We start from the raw sequence: 21,373 nt of genomic DNA, 5'->3' as shown, positions 1-21,373 counted from the left end.
GGGAACAGTCCCTGGTGCCAAACCGATAGCAATATAAACATGATAAAGTAGTGTTTCTATGTTATACATTTTCACAATATCATGAATATGTGAAGACAGGTTCATATTGATCACAAATTGATATATAAGGATTGAGGTATCTCAGTTATTTTAATTTTAATCAGTATGAAAAATCGTCTTTACTTCTGAAACTTTTATGCTGAAAATTAATGTTAAAGATATTTTTAAAAAATAACGTAAAAAACGTCATACTAAGCATCATAAAGTTACACTAATGGATGTATAAATCTGCAGTAGCTGCCCCAGAATATATATTTGCAAAACTTCCCGTACAACTGTCTAAACTTGTTTGAACATCAAAATCGTTATAATAAAAAATTTCAGTTGTTCACTATAATTTCAATATTAATTTTGTATTCCTTTGGGGTTTGAAAATTCTATCGTATTTTGTTGAAACTAAAACTATTCAAAAAATATTACACACAAAGCAGCTCTATGTATCAAAAGTTACATGATTATAACAGTAACAATTATGTCAATAATAAAGATGATAATAGTGATGAACTTGATATGACTGTTGAATTGCTGAAAGCTGAATTACTCAAAGTCCAATTCATCTACTAGTGTTTGGTTGATATTAAAGCAACAACATTGTCAGATTTTCTGTCAACAATTGTTTTAGTTACATATTGATGTAATTAAATTAGAAGTATAATGTATTTTAAGCCCAATTATCCTAGTTATACAAAAGAAATCATAGGATTTAACGGATATCTGAAAACATATAATATTGTGATAGTAAATCGTGAAAGGGGGTCATTGGGTACAATTCTTTTAAACTGGTGTCATAGCACATTCTCTAAAAGGGGGATCATTGATCATCCACATCCACATTCACTACGAAACAGTGAAATGCTTGATTGAAAATACATCTGGTACCTGTGTCAGTTTTTTAATTTTTTAAATTTTTCTGCATACATGTATGACGATAACCTATTCAAATCAATATTAATTTCGGCCTAAATACATGTGTTTAGCAAGATACGGCTTTCGAAAGGAGTGGATACGTGCAATTGGCCTATACCCTTGAGTGTGTGATTATTACGTAGTCAAATCACCACATACGGTGAATGGGAGATGTCCTCTTTTTCTAATGACAACGTTTTTTTTTCATTGGCTAACATTACGTCAGATTCACTACACTTTTTACTCCAAAACGTCTTTGATTCCCTTTTTTACTATGATCAAGTGAATCATCCGGCCCTCTAAACTCTACCCAAAAAGTGTGTAACCTAAAATGGAAAATACAAAACTAACGTTGAGTACCCAGGCCGTGAACACATTGCCACTTCCATGTTAAAATAATCTAGTTTGCTTCTGCAAATGCAGCTGGATTTTGTCTGTAACATACGGTAAAGATTCGTCTAATTTTTCTGAAAATCCCAAAAAAAGAATTAAGGGTCTTATTTGCGGGTGGGATTTTTAAGGGAGGGTACTTATAGTTTGTGTCAAAAATTCCATTTATGTCAAAGGAGCCCATATGTTTGTAGTATGGATTGTAAAAAGCGAATCACTGTCTTTGGAATATATTCACTAAATGTTCAGAGTATTCAGCTACGAATAGTTGCTGTCCATCCTCTGAGATAGCAATACCTGTTGGGTTATCAAGTCCTGTGATGACACATCCCAGACACTGATCACCATCTGCTGTGTACCGATATACATCTATAGGGTTGCCACGATTCAGAACAAATATCTCACCTTGCTTACTACAGCAGACAGAGCTAGGTGCCCAATTAATGGCCTCTTGCGGAGGCTGCACTATTCTGACATTCTTACCATAGTAATCCATTAGTTGTACATTGGAACTGATTAAAGCAACAACATCCCCGTTGGAGGTGACAGCAATATCAGTTGGTTTATGAGATGTAGCAAACTTTGATATGAGTTGGCCATCTGCATGATGGATGGAGATTGTGTTGCCTACTAATCCAGCTATGATCCTGCCTTCTGAGTCCACAGCTACTGCCTTAGGGTTCGATGCCTTACTTAACATGTTGCCTGGTCGGTCGTGAAGCAGAATCTCAGCCTTACCTGGAATTATGTATCTATTGTCTGCAGTGGTAGCAACTCTAAATAGTGATTCACCAAAAGGACCCTGGAAGGTGTACTTGAGGTTACCATCCTTTGAGAATACTTTACAATAGATTTCGTGGCTAGTCACAACCACATCCCCATCTTGGTTTACAGCAATTCCACATGGATACGTCAATAAGCCCCGGCAATAAGCCAAGTCGGCATTGGAAGCTTGCAATGCATTGTAGGACAGTTTTTGCAGTTTTGGGACACTTTGTCCTTTGACCTTTCAGAAAATTCATAAATATTGGGTTTTTGTACGTACAAAATATAATCTAAAATGTTTTACATTAATTAAAACAAATATAAAAAATATTAGTATTATATAAATTAATTATTTAGTATTTTTTATGATCAACATTATGATAATAATAAGAAAATTAATAATAATTACGTCAATTTTCCCGATATGTCAGAGGTCAAAGTGTCCCCAAACTGCTCTCAAAAACCGGAAGTTAGAATGGCGATTGGGCTTATTCAGACTTGTTCCTTATCTGCCCACATTGCAACCACTTGTCTCCAGATTTGAATGACACACTGAATAAATCAACTGTAGCTAGGTGAAGCTGATACACCTACAGGCTGGGTGATCTCATTCAGGTCATCAAGACTTGCAGACGAAGTAGGGAAGACTGATGTGATGTCATGGCCTGATCCCGTTTGCGTTATTGCAGTAGCAAGATCACAGGCACTGTCAAGCTGAGCTAATAATGTCTGAAGATTATCTTTAATATGAAGTAGTTCCTTATCATTCTGGGCCTCTACCGACTTGAAATAAACCTTATGTTTATTGACGATGGTATTAATCTGCTTGTGGTATGCGTTCTTAATTCTTTCTATGTTCTTTTTGACTTCTTTGGAGGCAGCAGCGATATTCTTCAGGACATCCTCTGTTTTCTTGATGGCATCTTTGTAATCTTCCTTTAGTTCTTCACTTTCTTTTGAGAGTTCTTTCAGCTTTGCGACCTGTTTCTCCGATACTTCTTTCAAGCTGATAACCTCATGTTGGTGGTGACCCAGCATAATACAGTCTCTACAGATAAGCTTCACACAGGACTCACAGTAGAACTTCTTTATCTCGTCTTCATGATCCTTACACTTTAGATCTTCAGATGCAATCACTGGTAGCATAACTTTTCCAGTGCGAACATCTTCAATGTTTACAGCCTGGTGGTCTTTGTGGGTTTTGAGAGTATCATGTGTAGTGTGGCAGGTTTGACAGAAGAATTCCTCACAGACCAGACAGAAGGACGTGGCTTTCTTTAGGTTGCAATTTCCACACACGGCATCCTTCATGGCTTCTATGCCCTGCAAGAAACATAGGTGCAATCACATAATCAACTACCAGTTACCGATTATTTCTTATTTATTTTATACATGAACATCAAAAATGTCAAATCAAGTCATCTGTGAACATGGTGACAAAAATGACGAAGATAAGATTAATGAAGACATTATGAAATTTTTAGAACCCCCCCAAAAAAAAAAAACACCCCACACACACTGAAAAGTGCACACCATATACCAACCAACACTGAAATTGTCCACAATAAAAGAAGGCCAACACTGAAACTGTTTTTATAAGGCATTTCTATGTATTTTTCAGTTTTGTGATACTTTCTAATAACTCCTATAATTTCCATAACAATAGCACTGGCCAGCTCAATCAGTGCGATCAAATCAATTTCAGTGGAGGAATGGTCATTGATTGTCGGGGACGTTTTTTACCATTTTCAGTTTAGTGCCTGTTATTACCACTACTATTCATGCTATTTGGTGTAAATAATTTCAGTGTGATTACAAGCAGAAAAATTCTTTTTCGAAGCTTTTCAGATTGTCAGAGTGATTAGCCCTTGCCACGGTTAAACTTTTCAGAGGTATTTCAGTGAATATTCAATGCTCATAAGCTACTTCAGAGAATAAGACATATTTCTATCTCCTTGCTTCTGTATTGAATAGCATGCATTAATCTCTGCACAATAAGGACTTTTGAAGTGTGAATTTCACACAAAATGTTTTTCAGTATATTTTCAGTAGTAACAGAAATTTCAGCGTGATTTTCTTTTGTTTGGTAGTTACTGACAACGTTTGTGGAGGTGGACTCAGCGTGGAACACGTTACAATTTTAGAATTTGGTGATTTGACTTTCAAATTGAAATATGAGTGTTTAAAACCCGAAACTTCAAAATTGGAACTCGAAGATTAGCAACACACAGCATTTATAGGCTGCCTTCTGAAAATTTGGCAGCCAGAAAAATTGTAAAAAGCTTACTATAGACCATTTCTATAATTGGCACTTTCCTGCCGTTGGTGGGGTGAACGTCGATATCACGTATTATAAAATAACGAAAATGGTGTGATATCATTGTTCACCCCATCAATGACAGGATAGTACAAATGTATGGGCATTGTTTTATAAAACTGGAACTTCATATGAACATGAAGGTTTTCACTATCGAAGTTTACGTACCTCGTGCAATGTATCTTGCAAGGTGTTGATGATGAAATGTGTGGGGAATCCAGACACTCTTTCTTTTGGTACTGATGTTGGTATCTTACAGTTGGGACATACCACTTGCTTCTGTCCCCTACAGTGCCTTTCTAAGCAGTCGTGGCAAAAGCAATGGAGGCATGGCAGTCCTCTAGGCTTCTTATATCGATCCAAACAGATCCCACACTCCAAAAGATCACGGCTGAATTTTTTCACAAGTTTACTTTCAGCTATTTTAGAGGTTAGTGTTTCGACGTAACCCTTTTGCAATGTCATGAATATGGGAATGCAAGTTCACCATAAAATAATCGTTATATTGATTGATAATTCCATTCATTTGTATTTAAATCGTCTGTTATTTGTGATCGTTTTTAAATATAAAAATCATCATGATAAAAATAGGTCTTTCACTATATTTTCAATATTTATGTTGTCAATACAAAACTGGTGTTTACATCAGTTTAACTCACGGTATACTCTTAATTGTGTGTAAATGTTAAATTCACGTACTAGTATAGTATGTGAGAGCTATTGAGAAATTGTAAAAAAAAAGAATATTGATTTTTTTTGCAACGTACGAATTGATTAGTGCAACATATGGTTAAATTTGCTTAAAAGGTGTGACCAAATAGACAGTCTCGTTTTTGCTCACAAAAATTTAGATTTGGTATCAGAAGAAAACTCATATTTTTCTCACCATGCTCACTACCTCTGCAAAATTTAATCCCGGGATATGTTTTATTTAGGTGGTGAGAACAAAAAATTACGTACATGTACTAGTACTTACGTAAAATTATGTACTATGTACGGGGTATTGTAAAATTACGTACATGTACTTACGTAAAATTATGTACTATGTACGGGGTATAATTGTTATACACCTTTTTGCTTCTCATATCGAAAACCGCAGGAGCATTACAGCTAAACATTTGCAAACAGATTTGTTAATGATAGATTTCAATGTCAGATAGAAAACAGAATATGAAAATATCTGACCACCCTCTTTAATTGGGCCATAAATAACACTGGATGTTGCCGTTTTTGTACATATTGCAGCTGAAGAAACATAAGATTTTTGTTTTAAGTGAACTGTAAGAAACTTCGTTCTTAAAAAGATCTTATGAGGAGTGTCACCCCCGGTGGCGATTAAAATTGTTTTTATTATATTCTTTATTTTTTCTGTTTCATTTGACATTCTTGGCATAAGTGTTAAAATCTAAAACTAAACGTAGTTGCATCGAATGCAGAGAGTATTGGGCATAACTGATTCTGTCAAGAATTGCTTTAGTAGTTACCGTCGGGGTCATAATAACCGTGTCTGTGTTCTCGGTGACAATTCTGAAAAAACATAATGGTGTTCCACAGGGGTCAGTCGTAGGTCCATCAATTTTCACAGCGTATTGCAACCGTTTGCAATCAGGTTGCTTGCTTAACTCATTTATGCAGATGATACATTAGCAGCTATACATTAAATCAGAGGAAGATACAGCTGCTGTACAGTGTAGATTTACCAATTGCATCGCTGAAATACGGTCATGGATGCTTACAAACAAGCTAAAGTTGAACGACTCGAAGACCGAGCTTTGTTTACTAGGCATACAAATTATGTATGTCACCTTGATTTTCAAATCGGTGGATCTGTGATTTCCCCATCTGATTCTATTAAAAATATTGACATTGTTTTCGATAACAACAATACTTAACGTTGCAGGAAGGGTAAGTTTCTTGGTGTCAAAATGAACTGGGAAATGAACAATAATAATAAAAAGAGAGAATCGTTGGAATGCAACCTACAACTTAAGACGAACATGTAAAACATGTAAAACATGTGGTACTTTGGATTTTTAGCAAAATATTGGCAGAAATTACATACTATTAACTAAATATATCGTCGGCAGAGTGTTACACTACCGTAAGTGACATTTTTGGCCAATTTGAGATGTTGACGAATTATGGAAGGCCATATAAAAACACACATTTGAAACCAGGTTTTAAGTTTCAAAATTGCTTAATTATCTTTTAATAAATAAAATAAAATATCGTAAGTGCAATGCAATTTATTAATGACTGCAATGCCACTTACGCTAATTTTGTTTTTCCATCTGCTGCAAGACCATCGTATGTGCCACATACGCTACTTTCTTGGACCTAAACAACAAAATCACGGAATGATACACCATCGTAAGTGCAAAACAGTCTCTAACACATCACTGACTGTAACGCTGACGGACGTTGTAGGCGTTGTCACCAAGCTGGCTAAGTTTTTAACTCCCATACATGCATGACTGGTAATAGAGACGATAAATCCGGTGTTTTTATTCTTTTTATTCTTAGATTCAGTAATAAATCTTGAGAGATAACATTACGGCAAAAGGTGTCTTGCTATTGTAAATATGTGCCGAAATAAATTAACAGTTGTTAAGTAACACAAAATGACAGATATTGTAAATTTGAGCCGATATTACGCATATCTTAATTTAGCCGTCGTATGTGGCACATACAATACCACTCTACACTCATTTCTATTTGAGTGTGACACTATCGTATGCGGCACTTACGACATCTAAATCATTATTAAATCACGGCGGAACAGATTCGCCATGCCGTGCTGTTGGACAACTAGTGGATTCGCCCTACTGTTGTGGCAATTTTTGACACGAAGATATAGGGATAATGACGCTGTGTGATAACTGCAAAACATTGGGTTATTACAGTTGGAAACCATACACTCCCTGTGGAAGACGTGATCCTTAATATCCCACACAGGGGTTGTAGATTTCAAATGGAGCCTCCATCTCCAGTCCATGCATCATGTACGATACGCTACAAACAGATGTTGAAAAGCGAAATCATTGTCTTTGGAAAATCTTGACCAGATGTTGATTGTATTCAGCTACAAATAGTTGCTGTCCATCCTCTGAGATAGCAATACCATGTGGTTCATCAAGTCCTGTGATGACACTTCCCAGACACTGATCACCATCTGCTGTGTACCGATATACAGCTTTAGGGTTGCTCTGATTCGCAACAAATACCTCAGATTGCTTATTACAGCAGACAGCATATGGATCCCACTCAGTGACTCCTGGAGGAGGCTGCGCTACTCTGACATTTTTACCAGAGTAATCCATTACTTGCAGGTTTTCCCAATCCGAACAGCAATATCTCCCCTGGAGGTGACAGCAAGACCATTTGGTATATCAAATGTAAAAAACTTTAATATGAGTTGGCCATCTGCATGGTGGATGGAGATTGTGTTACCTGCTAACCCAGCTATAATTCTGCCGTTTGAATCTACAGCCAATGCCACAGCAGTGGATAGTTGCTGGTTCATATCATAAGTGGATGCCTTGGGATAATTTAACCTCTTTCCTTTGCTGTCATGGAACAGAATCTGATCCTGACCAGGAAGGATGTATCTGTTGTTAAAAACCCGGGATGATTTCGGATGTCGGGTATAACTGATGTTTTAACTTAAAGTCAATAGACCCGTTTTTCTTAAGTTCACCTAGCTTTGAAGTCAACTTCCGCTTTATACCACTCGTTGGATCTTTCCTACGGGGAGTGTAGTTTTGGCATCGTCTAACAGTGCTTTAGCCTTATGATCATAGTCTTTGCTATTTAAGACCACATAAAGGACATTCCTCGTCGATTGTCATCAATACCGGAAGTGTCCGGTACTCAAGGTCATTTGCATCACAAAACAGCTGAAGGTTTCAGTCGCAACGTCGGTTCGTCCGTCAAAATAGGTATGTCTCATTGACCAGATTTAAATTAAATCTTAATTTCAACATACCCAGAGGAATGAGAGTTTACACAGTTTGATTTGCCTTTATATTGCGTTACAATATAGAGGCAAACAACTGTTTGTGGCATGGATTGTAAAAAGCGAATCACTGTCTTTGGAATATCTTCACAACATGCTTCATGTATTCAGCTATGAATAGTAACTGTCCATCCTCTGAGATAGCAATACCATGTGGGTTATCAAGTCCTGTGATGACACAACCCAGACACTGCTTGCCATCTGCTGTGTACCGATACACAGCTTTAGGGGTGTCACGATTCACAATAAATATCTCGCCTTGCTTACTACAGCAGAGGGTGTAGGGGTTCCATTCAGTGACTTCTTGAGGAGGCTGCACTACTCTGATATTATTACCAGAGTAATCCATTAGCTGTACTTTGGTACCGATCAAAGCAGCAATATCTCCATTGGAAGTGACAGCAATTTCGGATGGTACACCAGATGTTGCAAACTTGGATATGAGTTGGCCATCTGCATGGTGGATGGATATTGTGTTGTTTCTTAATCCAGCTATGATCCTGCCTTCTGAATCTAAAGCTAGTGCTACAGGATTGGATGGTTGGTTGCTCATATCATAGGTAGATGCCTTACTTAACCTGATGCCTGTTCGGTCGTAAAACAGAATCTCAGCCTTACCTGGAATTATGTATCTTTTGTCTGCAGTGATAGCAATTCTAAATAGCGAATCATCAAAAGGACCTTTTAAGGTGCACTTGATGTTACCATCCTTTGAGAATACTTTACAATAGCTGCTGTGTCCAGTCACAACTACATCTCCGTCTTGGTTGAGAACAATTCTAAATGGAAACCTCAATTCGGACGTGTTACTTATCTGTCCACATTGCATCCACTTGTCTTCAGGCTTGACCGTGCTGACTGACAACACGCTGAATACATCAGGTATATTCACCGCATCAGGTGCTTTGAACTCAACATATCCCAGCGACTCAGGTACAGCTACAGGCTTGGTCATTTTATTCATCTCTTCGAGACTTGCAGACAATGTAGGGAAGATTGAAGTGATGTCATTGTCTGATCCCATTTGTGTGACTTTAGTAGCAAGATCACAGGCACTTTCAAGTTTATCCAATGTTGTCTGAAGATTGTGTTTGATATGATCTAGTTTCTTTGCATTCTGGAGCTCCACTGATCTGACATCAACCTCATGTTTCTTGAAAATAGCATCAACCTGCCTGTGGTACTCATTCTTGACCCTTTCCATGTTCTGCGTGGCTTCTTTGGAATCAGCAGCAAGTCTCTTCCGAACATCTTCTGTTTTCTTGATGGTATTCCTGCACTCATTTTTCTTATCTTCACTTCCTTTGCAGAGCTCCTTAAGGGTTGCAACTTGCTTTTCTGACGCGTCCTTCAAGCTGATGTACTGATGTTGGAGGTGACCCAGCATAATGCAATCTCTACAGATGGGCTTTTCACAGGTCTCGCAGTAGAACTTCTTTGTTTCATCATGATCCTTACACTTCTGATCTTCAGATGCAGTCACTGGTAGCATAACCTTTCCGGAGCGAACATCTTCAATGCTTACAACCTGGTGGTCGTTGTGGGTTTTGAGAGTATCATGTGCAATGTGGCAGGTTTGGCAGAAGAATTCCTTGCAATCCAGACAGTAACTTGTGGCTTTCTTCAGGTTGCAATTTCCACACACTGCATCCTTCATGGCTTCTTTGGCCTGCAAAAGAAACATAGATGCAAACACATAATCAACTACCAATTACAATGATTACCGAATATTTCAAAAAGGTCAAATCAATGATCATTAGCTGAAAAGTTTGACAGACATCTCAAAGATAAATGTACAGTGCTTTTCTAAAAACATGTTCAATCCACTGGTCCCGTGTTACTTAGGGACGTACCATTTGAGTCTTTAATTTTCATGCATTATTATGAATCTAAAGTTAGGTGGGGAAAGTTTTTTTAGTTACAGTGCGAAGATATCGTTTTGCAAATGTACCTTTTATTTTTAAAAAACTTCCAACCCGCTGTGAGTCAAATGGTGCGTATCTTATTTACTTTGTTGGGTAATTTACGACACCGTTGGTTGCGGTTGACTCAGCGAGTTTTGAAAAGACATCTTTTTTTTTAACAGTACCAAGAAATTAATTTTGGAATCTTGGAACATGTTACAATTTTAGAAAGAGATTTGATTAAAATTGAAATCTAAGAACTCTTAATACTCCTTAAATTATTTTAGGCTATCAGCTCGAAACACGAAGATTAGCAAGACACACATTTATTGTTTATATACTACTGTTTCTATAAAAGCAGTGGCGTAGCCAGCACTTTTTCAGACGGTGGACAAGAGGGAAAGGCAACATTTAAGGGGGGGGGGGGCAATCTTTGACGAAAATGGTAAAAAACGGTCAGTAAACTTAGGAAGGGCATAAAAGCTTTTATTAGATGGTCTTGGTTCGTATAAAACTAAAACCTTTAATGAAGACAAATTTTAACTATTAAAGTTTACCTTATCCAGTGTTTCTTGTAAGGTGTTGATGATGAAATGAGGAGGGAATCCAGATACTCCTTCTTTTGGTACTGCTGTTGGTCTCTTACAGTTTGGACATACCACCTGTTTCTGTCCTTTGCAATATCTTTCTAAGCAGTCGTGACAGAAACAATGCAGGCATGGTAGTCCTCTAGGCTTCTTATATCGATCCAAACAGATCCCACACTCCAAAAGATCACGGTTTAGTGTTTCCATAAGCTTAACACTGTAAGCCATTTTGTTGGTAGAAAAGGGTGCGACTCAATAATATTGTTGCGGTTATACTAGTGGCAAAATGTTTACTGCATGTATCACGCAATCAAATTATCATTATTTTAGTGATTTATTCCGCAGTCTCTGAAAATACCACAACTTGTTTAACACTTGAAAGTTTAATGATAGTAGGCCTACTTCCAATCTGTTATTTTCTCACATGCATCGTATGAATAAATTACACTATCGCGCAATACATTCAACAGTTTCCTTCTTGAACAGAGTTCACGTTTAATACATTTTAAGCTACCGTACACGACAAATGTGCCATGTACACCCCGGATGTACATGTACTGTGGTAATGCAATAGTGGTAATGACCTCAGCCCAGTCAGGGATGAGTGAACACAAAATTATTATATTTAACGACTACGACTTCAATTAAAGGAAAGTAAAGCCAAGATAAAATGTTTAATTATACAAAGGGGCATCTGGTCCAATCTTTTATCTGTTCTGTTTTCTATCTTACACCGAGGCCTACCATTGAAACAATAATGCTTCCAAAACTTGTATTGCTTCAGTAAATTTGATATGAGAAGCAAAAATGTAATAACATTGCCCCATATGATTAACACTTCCGGTGTGACTACCAAAATTCGACACGTTTTTGTTCACACCATCTAAACGAAACTTTTTCCGGGCTAATGAGAAAAAATATAAGCTTTAACACCGAAATCTCAGTGTTGATGGAGGAAAAATGGAGGTGGGGTGGGTGTTGTGAGGCTGTTGATCGGGGCACGTTCCTTTAAATACAATGGCGTAGCCAGGACTTTTTACGGGGACGAGTGTAGACTCGATCCTCCAGTCCTCGAATACTCACGCACGGCCGCTCCACTGTGCTGAATAAGGCAAGGATTGTGGGTAAAAAAGGCGCCGCCACTAGAGGCCAAAAGGATTCATGCTAGGACGAGTGGGCCGTGGGGGCAAGGCAACATTCCAAGGTTTCAAAATGTGATGAAAATTGTCAAAAATGGGCTAAAAAGTACAAACAAATAAATAAACAAACAAATAAAAAAACGTAAATATCAGGACGGCCAACATACACTACGCCAGTGCTCAAGAGGCTGAAATTTTGAGATAGCTTGTTTTCTATACAAGAGAAAATGTAACACTTTCTATCTGCATTTTGGCCTACCTATTTTTTTTCATCTTGAGTTGTTCAAAAGTAACGCATTTTGTGCGGGATTTTGTGTAATAACGTGAATAAATGAGACGGACATAATCAAAATACAAGATGATTTGAAAAGATGGACCATTTCTTTTTTAACGAAACAGATGACTTAGGGGCTGTGCAATAATTATGTGTGCCCCGGGGTGGTGAATTTTCAAAATGGTCTGCCAAATATCGCTTGCCCCCCCCCTCTGGCCGTGCCAAAAATCTTTTCCCCTTTTGATGTGCCAAAAACTTTTGCCCCCCCCTTTGACGTTCCAAAATTTTTTGCCCCCCCTTACACATGCAAGAATTTGGGGAACCCGAATTAAAAACCTTAAATTGTCTTATCATATAATGCCAGCGCAGCGAGCAGGAAATTTTGCATATTCGCTTAACCCCCCCCTTTCGACTTGCCAAAAATGCTTGCCCCCCCTTTTGGCCTGCCAAAAATCTTTGCCGGCCCCTATAATTCACCAGACCGGGGGTACACATAATTATTGCACCACCCCTTAATATCTTTTGTTTCGTACGCCCGGTTCGTACGATATAATTATTGTTTTTTAAAGTGTATGTTCAAAATATCCACAATTTGCAGCAAAACTTCAAGTCTGCCACGATGCCCATGTAGAAACATGGGTATTTATAGAACGTTGTGCTCTTATTGTATTACCACCCTGCTACCATTTTTGTCCAGTCCCTAGAATAACCCATGTCTACATATCCAAATATCTAACATTATGGAAGTTTGTTGTCACCGAGTTTGAACCTAGTACTCGTTACAGATGTCTAAGATTTTACCCCAGATGACCTTCAACCTGACCACTGTAAAATGTTCCAAAAGGTTCGTCTGGTCACGAGGTTTGTTGTCACCGAGTTTATAGATATCCAGATAATACAATTTTAAGTTTGGACCCAAAATGACATTTGACCCGACTATACCCAGTAAACCTCCCAGCTATGTAACAACCACAAACACATCGCACTGTATAGTGGTCTTTAGGGTGCATTGCTGTTTTAATAATGTGATATCATCCACGCAAACAAAAAACGTTAATGTCTGGTTACATAAAGGATTTTTTATAAAGGGTATAAAACGTTTTAAAAATGATTGTCAAAAATGTTTTACAATTACATTACAGCATTGTTAAAATGTTGTAGTGGTTTTTTTCATATACTTCAACAACTTTTTTATGGCCTTCATTATTATAACCAGACATTTGAAAGTTAAAATTAAAACGTTTTGACTGTTTGTTGGGATAACCCTGACCCTAGCTCATTAAGGTTGAGGTTGTACTGTCCGGCGTCTTTGCTGGCGATCTTGCGATAGACGTTTTAAAATCTCAGCAGTGACTTCGGTTCTCGACCTTGATTTAGTTCAGGTCTTTGTTCTCCCAGGACCAACGTCTTCTGCAGCGGAAGACAATATATTCGGATGAACGTAGCCACTGTGGCACACCGACATCGCCTGGTTAATAATTACATTGTACAGCAGAGACACTAAAATCAGGGGCGTAGACAGCTTTTTTTGGTCGGGGGGGGGGGCAAAATAAAATTTCGTTAATTGTGTGTACATGTTAAATACACGTATATTAGGTGAGATATTGAGTTTGTGTTTCATCAATTAGAACTTGTTAAAACAATGAATATTGATTTTTTTTTTTTGCAACGTAAGAATTGATTAGTGCAACATATGGTTAAATTTGGTGTGACCAGATCTGTACTGCGCTTCTGGATCAAAGTACCAAACATATCCGACCAAGTTGCAATGTCCAGGTTTATGGGACCAAGTCTAAAATGTACGAAATTGCCAAGAAAGTACAGATATCAAGAGTTCACAAAAGTTGACCACAAAAACAATCGAAGTTCACTGGTTGATATAAAAATATATTTTCCGGATAAAACTTTCCGGATCACTAACAGGATATTTCAAGATTAAGACATTATAGGGTGTTTTTGAGAAAGCAATAGCAAGAGACTAGACAGTACACACCCTGCTAGGAATAAGAAGACTACGGAGAGCTTTACAGTACAAAATACGCTGCTGTACTTCATATACTGTACGTTGCAGGAAGGGTGAGTTTTTGTGTGCGTCAAAATGTACATCATTATAAAAACCTGAGACGAACATACATGTATAATATTTTCGTCTCAGCTGCAACTTATAATTTAAACATACACTATTATTATTATTATTATTATTATTATTATTATAAAGTTCACTCGTTCATATACGTATAGTATTTATTTTCCGAATATTAACGATTGAACGGATACAATATTCATACATTTATACGTCACATATCATTACACTACATACTATTACTTTTACATTACATCTAATTATTTACATTAGAGAGCTTGCGAAATGGCGTTACTTTAACTTTAACTTTAACGTCTAGAGGATTATAGAGGATTATGTATTCAAAATCAAGGTGGTTTTGAATACATAATCCTCTATAATCCTCTAGACGTTAAAGTTAAAGTTAAAGTTACGCCATTTCGCAAGCTCTCTATTAGCGTTAGTTGCACTGCATTGCATTAAAGCACATTACACTATATTGAACTATGCATAATACAGTACATTACATACATTTACAGTACTTATGTATATCACATAACAATAGTTATGTTACATTACATCACATAACATTTCATTGCATCAAGTTACGTCACAGTACATCTTAGTGCCATAACAAGAAATGTCTTTAAAAAGACAACGCAGTGATTAAAGGGAAAGGGCTGTATTGGACATTTATTGGGAATAACTTTAAAAAGAGGCGTTGCAAACTGCACTGTAAAAAGGAAGGCGATTAAGTTTGTATTATGCTTGTTGTGATTTGTTGGTTGCACTTATATATAGGGGAGACGGGGCGTGACGGTGTTCGCCTTTTTTCCAATCTCGCCTTCATGTCAGAAGGCTATAGGAAAAAGTATTATATTTCGTATAAAAAGATTCATGTAACTAAAACTAACAAACGCATGTTTTGGTTAGACAATGGCCAGTTAGGGGCGCACCAATAGATTTGCATGGGATGCATGGAAGTTTGGGCTAGGTGGATTTTATATTTACCTTTATCCAGGGTTAGGTAGGGAAATATGTTTACAATTTGTTTTGTATCTTATTATTATCCATAAGTGGAACGGTTTTTTCCGTCTCAGTAGTGGTCGAAGTTTTTTGATTCATTAACACTTCCCACCATGAAATCTAATGGTGCGCAACTTAGTGCCGAGAAGAGATGTGTTTCTTTTAACTCAGGCAATTCGAAATATACATGTTTAATTGGCAAAAGTTAAACGTTGTGTATACCCAGGCTGATGGTCTAATCACATGATTATTCTTACCTTTAAATGTATCAAAAATATTTGTCCTGAATATTTATGTAATCAATTTGAATTTGTTCATAATGCTCATGATCACAATACAAGGAGTCATTCTTCTAACACATTGATCGTGCCTAAATACAATTCTAATAGAGGTAAACGTACATTTATTGTAAGAGCTGCAAACTTATGGAATAACTTATCACCATCATATCGTATAAACCTTGAAACTCTGTCTTTGCATCAATTCAAGACATGCATCATTACTTCTGCTAAATCATAATCATTTATTTTTATATTGTATGTATTTTAAGATTTATATCGTTCATGTACTTGGGATGCATTTATTTTCTTTCATACTTATTATTGATGTTTTTGTATACATTTTAAATATCATGTTATTTTGTAAATATTCTGTAAAATTGTTGTAAATATTATTGTATGAGGGCCTGCTTGGAAAGCAGTGCTTGCCACTGAAGTAGTTAAAATCACTCAATAAAGATTTCACAAATCAAAAAAATCAAATAACACATGTTAATACTCGTAGGATCCAAATTGCTTCTGTTGGATTCTTGTGGATCGAAATCAGTAATAATCTCAAAACATTGCGTTATTCCAGTTGAAATCCATATACCCCCTATTTAAGACATGACCTTAATCTACCATACAGGGGGTGTAAATTTCAAATGGAGTCACCCATTCAGGTAACTCCATTTGAAATTCACACCCCTCCCTGTGTGGAAGATTAAGGTCGTGTCTTCCATAGGGGTGTATGGATTTCAACTGGAACAACTTATTTTGCCTCCAGTACATACAGTACATACATTATCATGATTATGTACATTGCGCTATACATTGTTTGTATATAAACAGCTGCATAATTGTATGTAAAAAGAGAATCATCGTCTTTGGAATATCTTCACAACATGCTGCATGTATTCAGCTACGAATAATTGCTGTCCATCCTTTGAGATGGCAATACCTGTAGGGTGATCAAGTCCTCTGATGACACATCCGAGACACTGCTCACCATCTGCTGTGTACCGGTATATAGCTGTAGGGTTACCACGATTAACAACAAATATCTCACCTTGCTTACTACAGCCGACAGTGTATTGGATGCATTCAGTGACTTCTTGAGGAGGCTGCACTACTCTGACATTGTTACCAGAGTAGTCCATCAGTTGTACATTGTTACCTATCAAAGCAGCAATATCTCCGTTGGCGGTGACAGCAATATCAGTTGGTATATCAGATGTGGCGAACTTGGATATGAGTCGGCCATCTGCATAATTGATGGAGATTGTTTTGCCTTCTAACCCAGCTAAGATCCTGCCTTCCAAGTCTACAGCTACTGCCTTAGGATTGGATGGTTGGTTGCTCATATCATAGGTAGATACCTTATTTAACATGTTGCCTTTTTGGTCGTAGAACAGAATCTCAGCCTTTCCTGGGATTATATATCTTTTGTCTGCAGTGATAGCAATTCTAAATAGTGATTCACCAAAAGGACCCTGGAAGGTGTACTTGACTTTACCATCTTTTGAGAATAATTTACAATATTTATCGTACCCATTTACAATGACATCTCCATCATGGTTGACAGCAATTCCCCATGGAAAATTCAATTCAGATTTGTTATTTATATGTCCACTCTGTATCCACTTGTCTTCAAGCTTGACTGACAACACGCTAAACAAGTTTGGTATATCAAATGCATCAGGTGCCTTAAACCTAACATATCCCAGTGACTCTGGAGCAGCCATAGGCTTGGTCGTCTCATTTAGCTCCTCAAGACTTGCAGACAAAGTAGGGAAGACTGATGTGATGTCATGGTGTGATCCCATTTGTGTGACTTTAGTAGCAAGATCACAGGCTCTTTCAAGTTTATCCAATATTGTCTGAAGATTGTCTCTGATGACATTTAGCTTCTTCGCATTCTGGACCTCCACTGACATGGCATCAACCTCATGTGTCTTGAAGATGACATCAACCTGCTTGTGATATTCGTTCTTAATGCTTTCCATGTTTTTCTTGACTTCTTTGGAGGCAGCAGAAAGACTCTTTTGGACATCTTCTGTTTTCTTGATGGCATCTTTGCATTCTTTTTTTAGATCTTCACTGGCTTTTGAAAGATCTTTCAGCTTTGCAACCTGTTTCGCCGATGCTTGTTTCAAGCTGATGTACTGATGTTGGAGGTGGCTCAGCATGATGCAGTCTCTACAGATAGGCTTCCCACATGTCTCACAGTAGAATTTCTTTGTCTCGCCATCATGATCTTTACACTTTAGATCTTCAGATGCAGTCACTGGTAGCATAACTTTTCCGGAGCGAACATCTTCAATGCTTACAACCTGATGGTCTTTGTGGGTTTTGAGGGTATCGTGTGCAGTGTGGCAGGTTTGGCAGAAGAATTCCTTGCAATCCAGACAGTAGGATGTGGCTTTCTTCAGGTTGCAATTTCCACACATGGCATCCTTCATTGCTTCTTTAGCCTGCAAGAAACATAGGCGCAAACACATAATTAACTACCAACAATTACCGAATATTTCTTATTTACCATGTTTATTCCATACATCAAAAAGGTCAAATCAATAACCATTAGCTGAACATTTTGACAAACATCTAAAACAAGACAAATTAAATATACAGTGCTTTTCCAAAACCATTTTCGATCCACTGGACCGTGTTTCTTAGGGACGTACCAGTTGAGATTTTTTGAGATTTCAGATCGATGGGGGCACGTGCCCCCCGTGCCCCTATGACGCTACGCCACTGGGACGTACCATTTGAGTCTTTAATTCTGATGCATTGTTATGAATATGAAGTTCAAGTTTTATTAGTGAGAGTGCGAATATTTCTTTTTGCAAATGTACCTTTTATTTTAAAAAACTTCCAACCTCCTGTGAGTCAAATGGTGCGACGCATCCCCCCCCCCCAATTTGGAAAAGTATACAAAAGTCCCAAAATTGCAGAATTTTCGAGCGTAGCGACCCAAAAATATCAGTTTTTTTACGCTTTTTTGAACAAAAAGGTCCAAATGTTGTCCACAAAATCGCCCCCCCTGGAAAAAAGTTCACTTTTTTCAAAGTCAGCACCCCCTCCCCCCTCAATGAAATCCTGGGTACGGGCCTGGTATCAAGAATTCAATTTTCTATCTTACAATTTTTGAAAGAGATTTGATTTAAATTGAAATCTAAGAACTCCTCTTAATACTCCTTAAATTATTTTAGGCTTTCAGCTCGAAACTCGAAGATGGTCAAGACATACATTGTTTATAGACTACTTTTTCTATAAAAGCAGTGGCGTGGCCAGTACTTTTTCAGGGGGTGTGCAAGGGGAGGGGCAAGGGTAAAAACACCTTTTAAGGGGGGCAATCTTTGACGAAAATGGCCAAGCACGGTCAGTAAACTTTTAAAAGAAGGGCATAATAGTTTTAAATGGCCAAGCACGGTCAGTAAACTTTTAAAAGAAGGGCATAATAGTTTTAAATGATCTCGGTTCGTATAAAACTAAAACCTCTAATGAAGACAAAATTTAACTATTGAAGTTTACCTTATCCAGTGTTTCTTGTAAGGTGTTGATGATGAAATGAGGAGGAATCCAGACACTCCTTCTTTTGGTACTGCTGTTGGTCTCTTGCAGTTTGGACATACCACTTGCTTCTGTCCTTTGCAATATCTTTCTAAGCAGTCGTGACAGAAGCAATGGAGGCATGGTAGTCCTCTAGGTTTCTTATATCGATCTAAACAGATACCACACTCCAAAAGATCACGGTTAAGTGTTTCCATTAGCTTAACACTGTCAGCCATTTTGATGGTAGAAAAGGGTGCGACTCAATTGTTACTGTTATACATGTAGTGGCAAAGTGTTTACTGCATGCATCACGCAATCAAAATGATCATTATTTTAGTGATTTATTCCGCAGTCTCTGAAATACCAAAACTTGTTTAACACACGAAAGTTTAATGATAGTAATCCGTTTATGTTATTTTCTCACATGCATCGTATGAATAAATTACACTATCGCACAATACATTCAACAGTTTCCTTCTTGAACTGAGTTCACGTTTAATACATTTGAAGCTACCGTACACGACAAAATGTGCCATGTACACCCCGGATGTACATGCACCGTGGCAATGCAATAGTTGGCAATGACTTCAGTCAGGGATGAGTGGACACATAATTGTCATATACAACGACCAAGACTTAAAAGGAAAGTAAAGCAAATATAAAATGTTTAACGATCCTAAGGAACCGTTCACAAACACTTGTAAGGGGGAGGGGGGGGGGGGCTGATGAAAGGGTGCTGGAAATTTTTATCCCTCTGAAGGGAGGGGCAGGGCGTAAATCCATTTTTGAAAGTGGGGGGACACAATGAAAATTATTAGTCATTGATACTTCGGCGCGACAGCGCTGCACGTCGCGCCCCCGCGACGTAGGGGGGTGTTTGAGGGGGGATGTTCCCTCCTCAGAAGTAAGAAACTTTAGCAAAATGAAGACCTAATTGAAGCCATTTGGTGGACCATTTTTGCACTATTATTGTGTAAAAGTGTAGCTTGAAACAGCTGAAAAATTGTGAAATGACGGCCTAATAAGCGATTCGTGGACAAGTCTTCACTAAAACAGAAGCGAAAGCGACCACTTGTTTATGTATACGCAGGGGGTGTCTGAGGGGGGATGTTCCCCCCTCAGAAGTAAGAAACTTTTGCAAAATGAAGACCTAATTGAAGCCATTTGGTGGACCATTTTGGCACTATTATTGTGTAAAATGTTAGCTTGAAACAGCTGAAAAACTGTGAAACGACGGCCTAACTTGTGAACAAGTCTTCACTAAAACAGAAGCGAAAGCGACCACTTGTTTATGTATACGCAGGGGGGCGGAACATCCCCCCTCAGACGTTGGAAAATTTGCAAAATGAAGGTCCAATTGAAGTCATTTGGTGCATAAATTTACACTGTTATCATTAAAACAAAAAAGGGACCGAACTCAATTTGCAAAATTTTACTTGAGATTTGAGATTCGGAATTATTATTAAAGCATGCATGGATTGATGTTGAAGTCAGCATTCAGTCCGTCTTAAAACTAACTTTGGTGATAAAATGTGACGGGCCCTGCATATCGACGGGCCCGCAGTACAGGCTTTTGGGCCGAGGACCCGCCTTCAAGCAATTTGCCCAAAATAATCACAGGCCTATAATATATTATACTTACGATCGACCCGGCTGTGCGGATTGTTAGGTAGGCCTATGGGCAGTGATGGGCCTACTCAATTACGTGCAATTTAACATTTTTTCTTCTCTTTTTCTCTCTTTTCTCTTCTCTTTTTCTCCCTTTCTCTTCTCTTTTCTCCCTTTCTCTCTCTTTTCTCCTTTCTCTTCTCTTTTCTCCTTTTCTTCCTTTCTCTCTCTCCTTTCCCTTTTTTTGGGGGTGGGGACCAAAATGTGGGGGGGGGGGACATTTGATATTGTGTCCCCCCACTTTGAAAAGTGAGGGGACGTGTCCCCTGTCCCCACCCGATTTACGCCCTTGGGGAGGGGGCTTTAAAAATATCATCTTAATTTTTCTTGTAGAACATGCGTTTACACTATTTTCTATGGGGTTGACGTTTATATTTTTTGGCCAAAAATGGGTCCCTGAAAATAATTTTAGGTCCGAAAAGGGGACCCTAAAAAATGGTCCCTTATG

General features: G+C 37.9%; 3 protein-coding genes across 3 annotated transcripts; all 3 read right to left on the bottom strand.

Moving 5' to 3' along the window:
• Window positions 1-2,410: 2,410 nt before the first annotated feature.
• Window positions 2,411-3,432, bottom strand: LOC140163277 (uncharacterized). Its single transcript, XM_072186675.1, has one exon. The coding sequence runs from the start codon at window positions 3,430-3,432 to the stop codon at window positions 2,683-2,685; it is 750 nt and encodes a 249-aa protein (XP_072042776.1). The 3' UTR covers window positions 2,411-2,682.
• Window positions 3,433-6,706: 3,274 nt separating this feature from the next.
• On the bottom strand, window positions 6,707-11,499 carry LOC140162932 (E3 ubiquitin-protein ligase TRIM71-like). The gene is made up of 2 exons (XM_072186245.1): window positions 10,915-11,499; window positions 6,707-10,122 (listed from the first exon to the last, which is right to left on the bottom strand). The coding sequence occupies exons 1-2, from the start codon at window positions 11,170-11,172 to the stop codon at window positions 8,521-8,523; spliced, it is 1,860 nt and encodes a 619-aa protein (XP_072042346.1). The 5' UTR covers window positions 11,173-11,499; the 3' UTR covers window positions 6,707-8,520.
• Window positions 11,500-16,564: 5,065 nt separating this feature from the next.
• LOC140162296 (E3 ubiquitin-protein ligase TRIM71-like) lies at window positions 16,565-19,719 on the bottom strand. Its single transcript, XM_072185535.1, has 2 exons — window positions 19,237-19,719; window positions 16,565-18,176 (listed from the first exon to the last, which is right to left on the bottom strand). The coding sequence occupies exons 1-2, from the start codon at window positions 19,396-19,398 to the stop codon at window positions 16,581-16,583; spliced, it is 1,758 nt and encodes a 585-aa protein (XP_072041636.1). The 5' UTR covers window positions 19,399-19,719; the 3' UTR covers window positions 16,565-16,580.
• Window positions 19,720-21,373: the final 1,654 nt, after the last annotated feature.

Source organism: Amphiura filiformis, chromosome 10 (genome assembly GCF_039555335.1).
Source record: "Amphiura filiformis chromosome 10, Afil_fr2py, whole genome shotgun sequence".
Lineage (NCBI taxonomy): Eukaryota > Metazoa > Echinodermata > Ophiuroidea > Amphilepidida > Amphiuridae > Amphiura > Amphiura filiformis.
The sequence above is the reverse complement of the archived record's forward strand: the minus strand, read 5'-3'. Positions and strand labels throughout refer to the sequence as shown.

Bases quoted from the DNA above. Each gene is read 5' to 3' on its own strand.
- LOC140162932 (XM_072186245.1), bottom strand. From the start codon at position 11,172: ATGGCTTACAGTGTTAAGCTTATGGAAACACTAAACCGTGATCTTTTG. The intron at 10,123-10,914 runs GTAAACTTTAAT...TTTCTTTTGCAG, and splicing joins TACAAGAAACACTGGATAAG to GCCAAAGAAGCCATGAAGGA.
- LOC140162296 (XM_072185535.1), bottom strand. From the start codon at position 19,398: ATGCCTCCATTGCTTCTGTCACGACTGCTTAGAAAGATATTGCAAAGG. The intron at 18,177-19,236 runs GTAAACTTCAAT...TGTTTCTTGCAG, and splicing joins TACAAGAAACACTGGATAAG to GCTAAAGAAGCAATGAAGGA.
- LOC140163277 (XM_072186675.1), bottom strand. From the start codon at position 3,432: ATGAAGGATGCCGTGTGTGGAAATTGCAACCTAAAGAAAGCCACGTCC.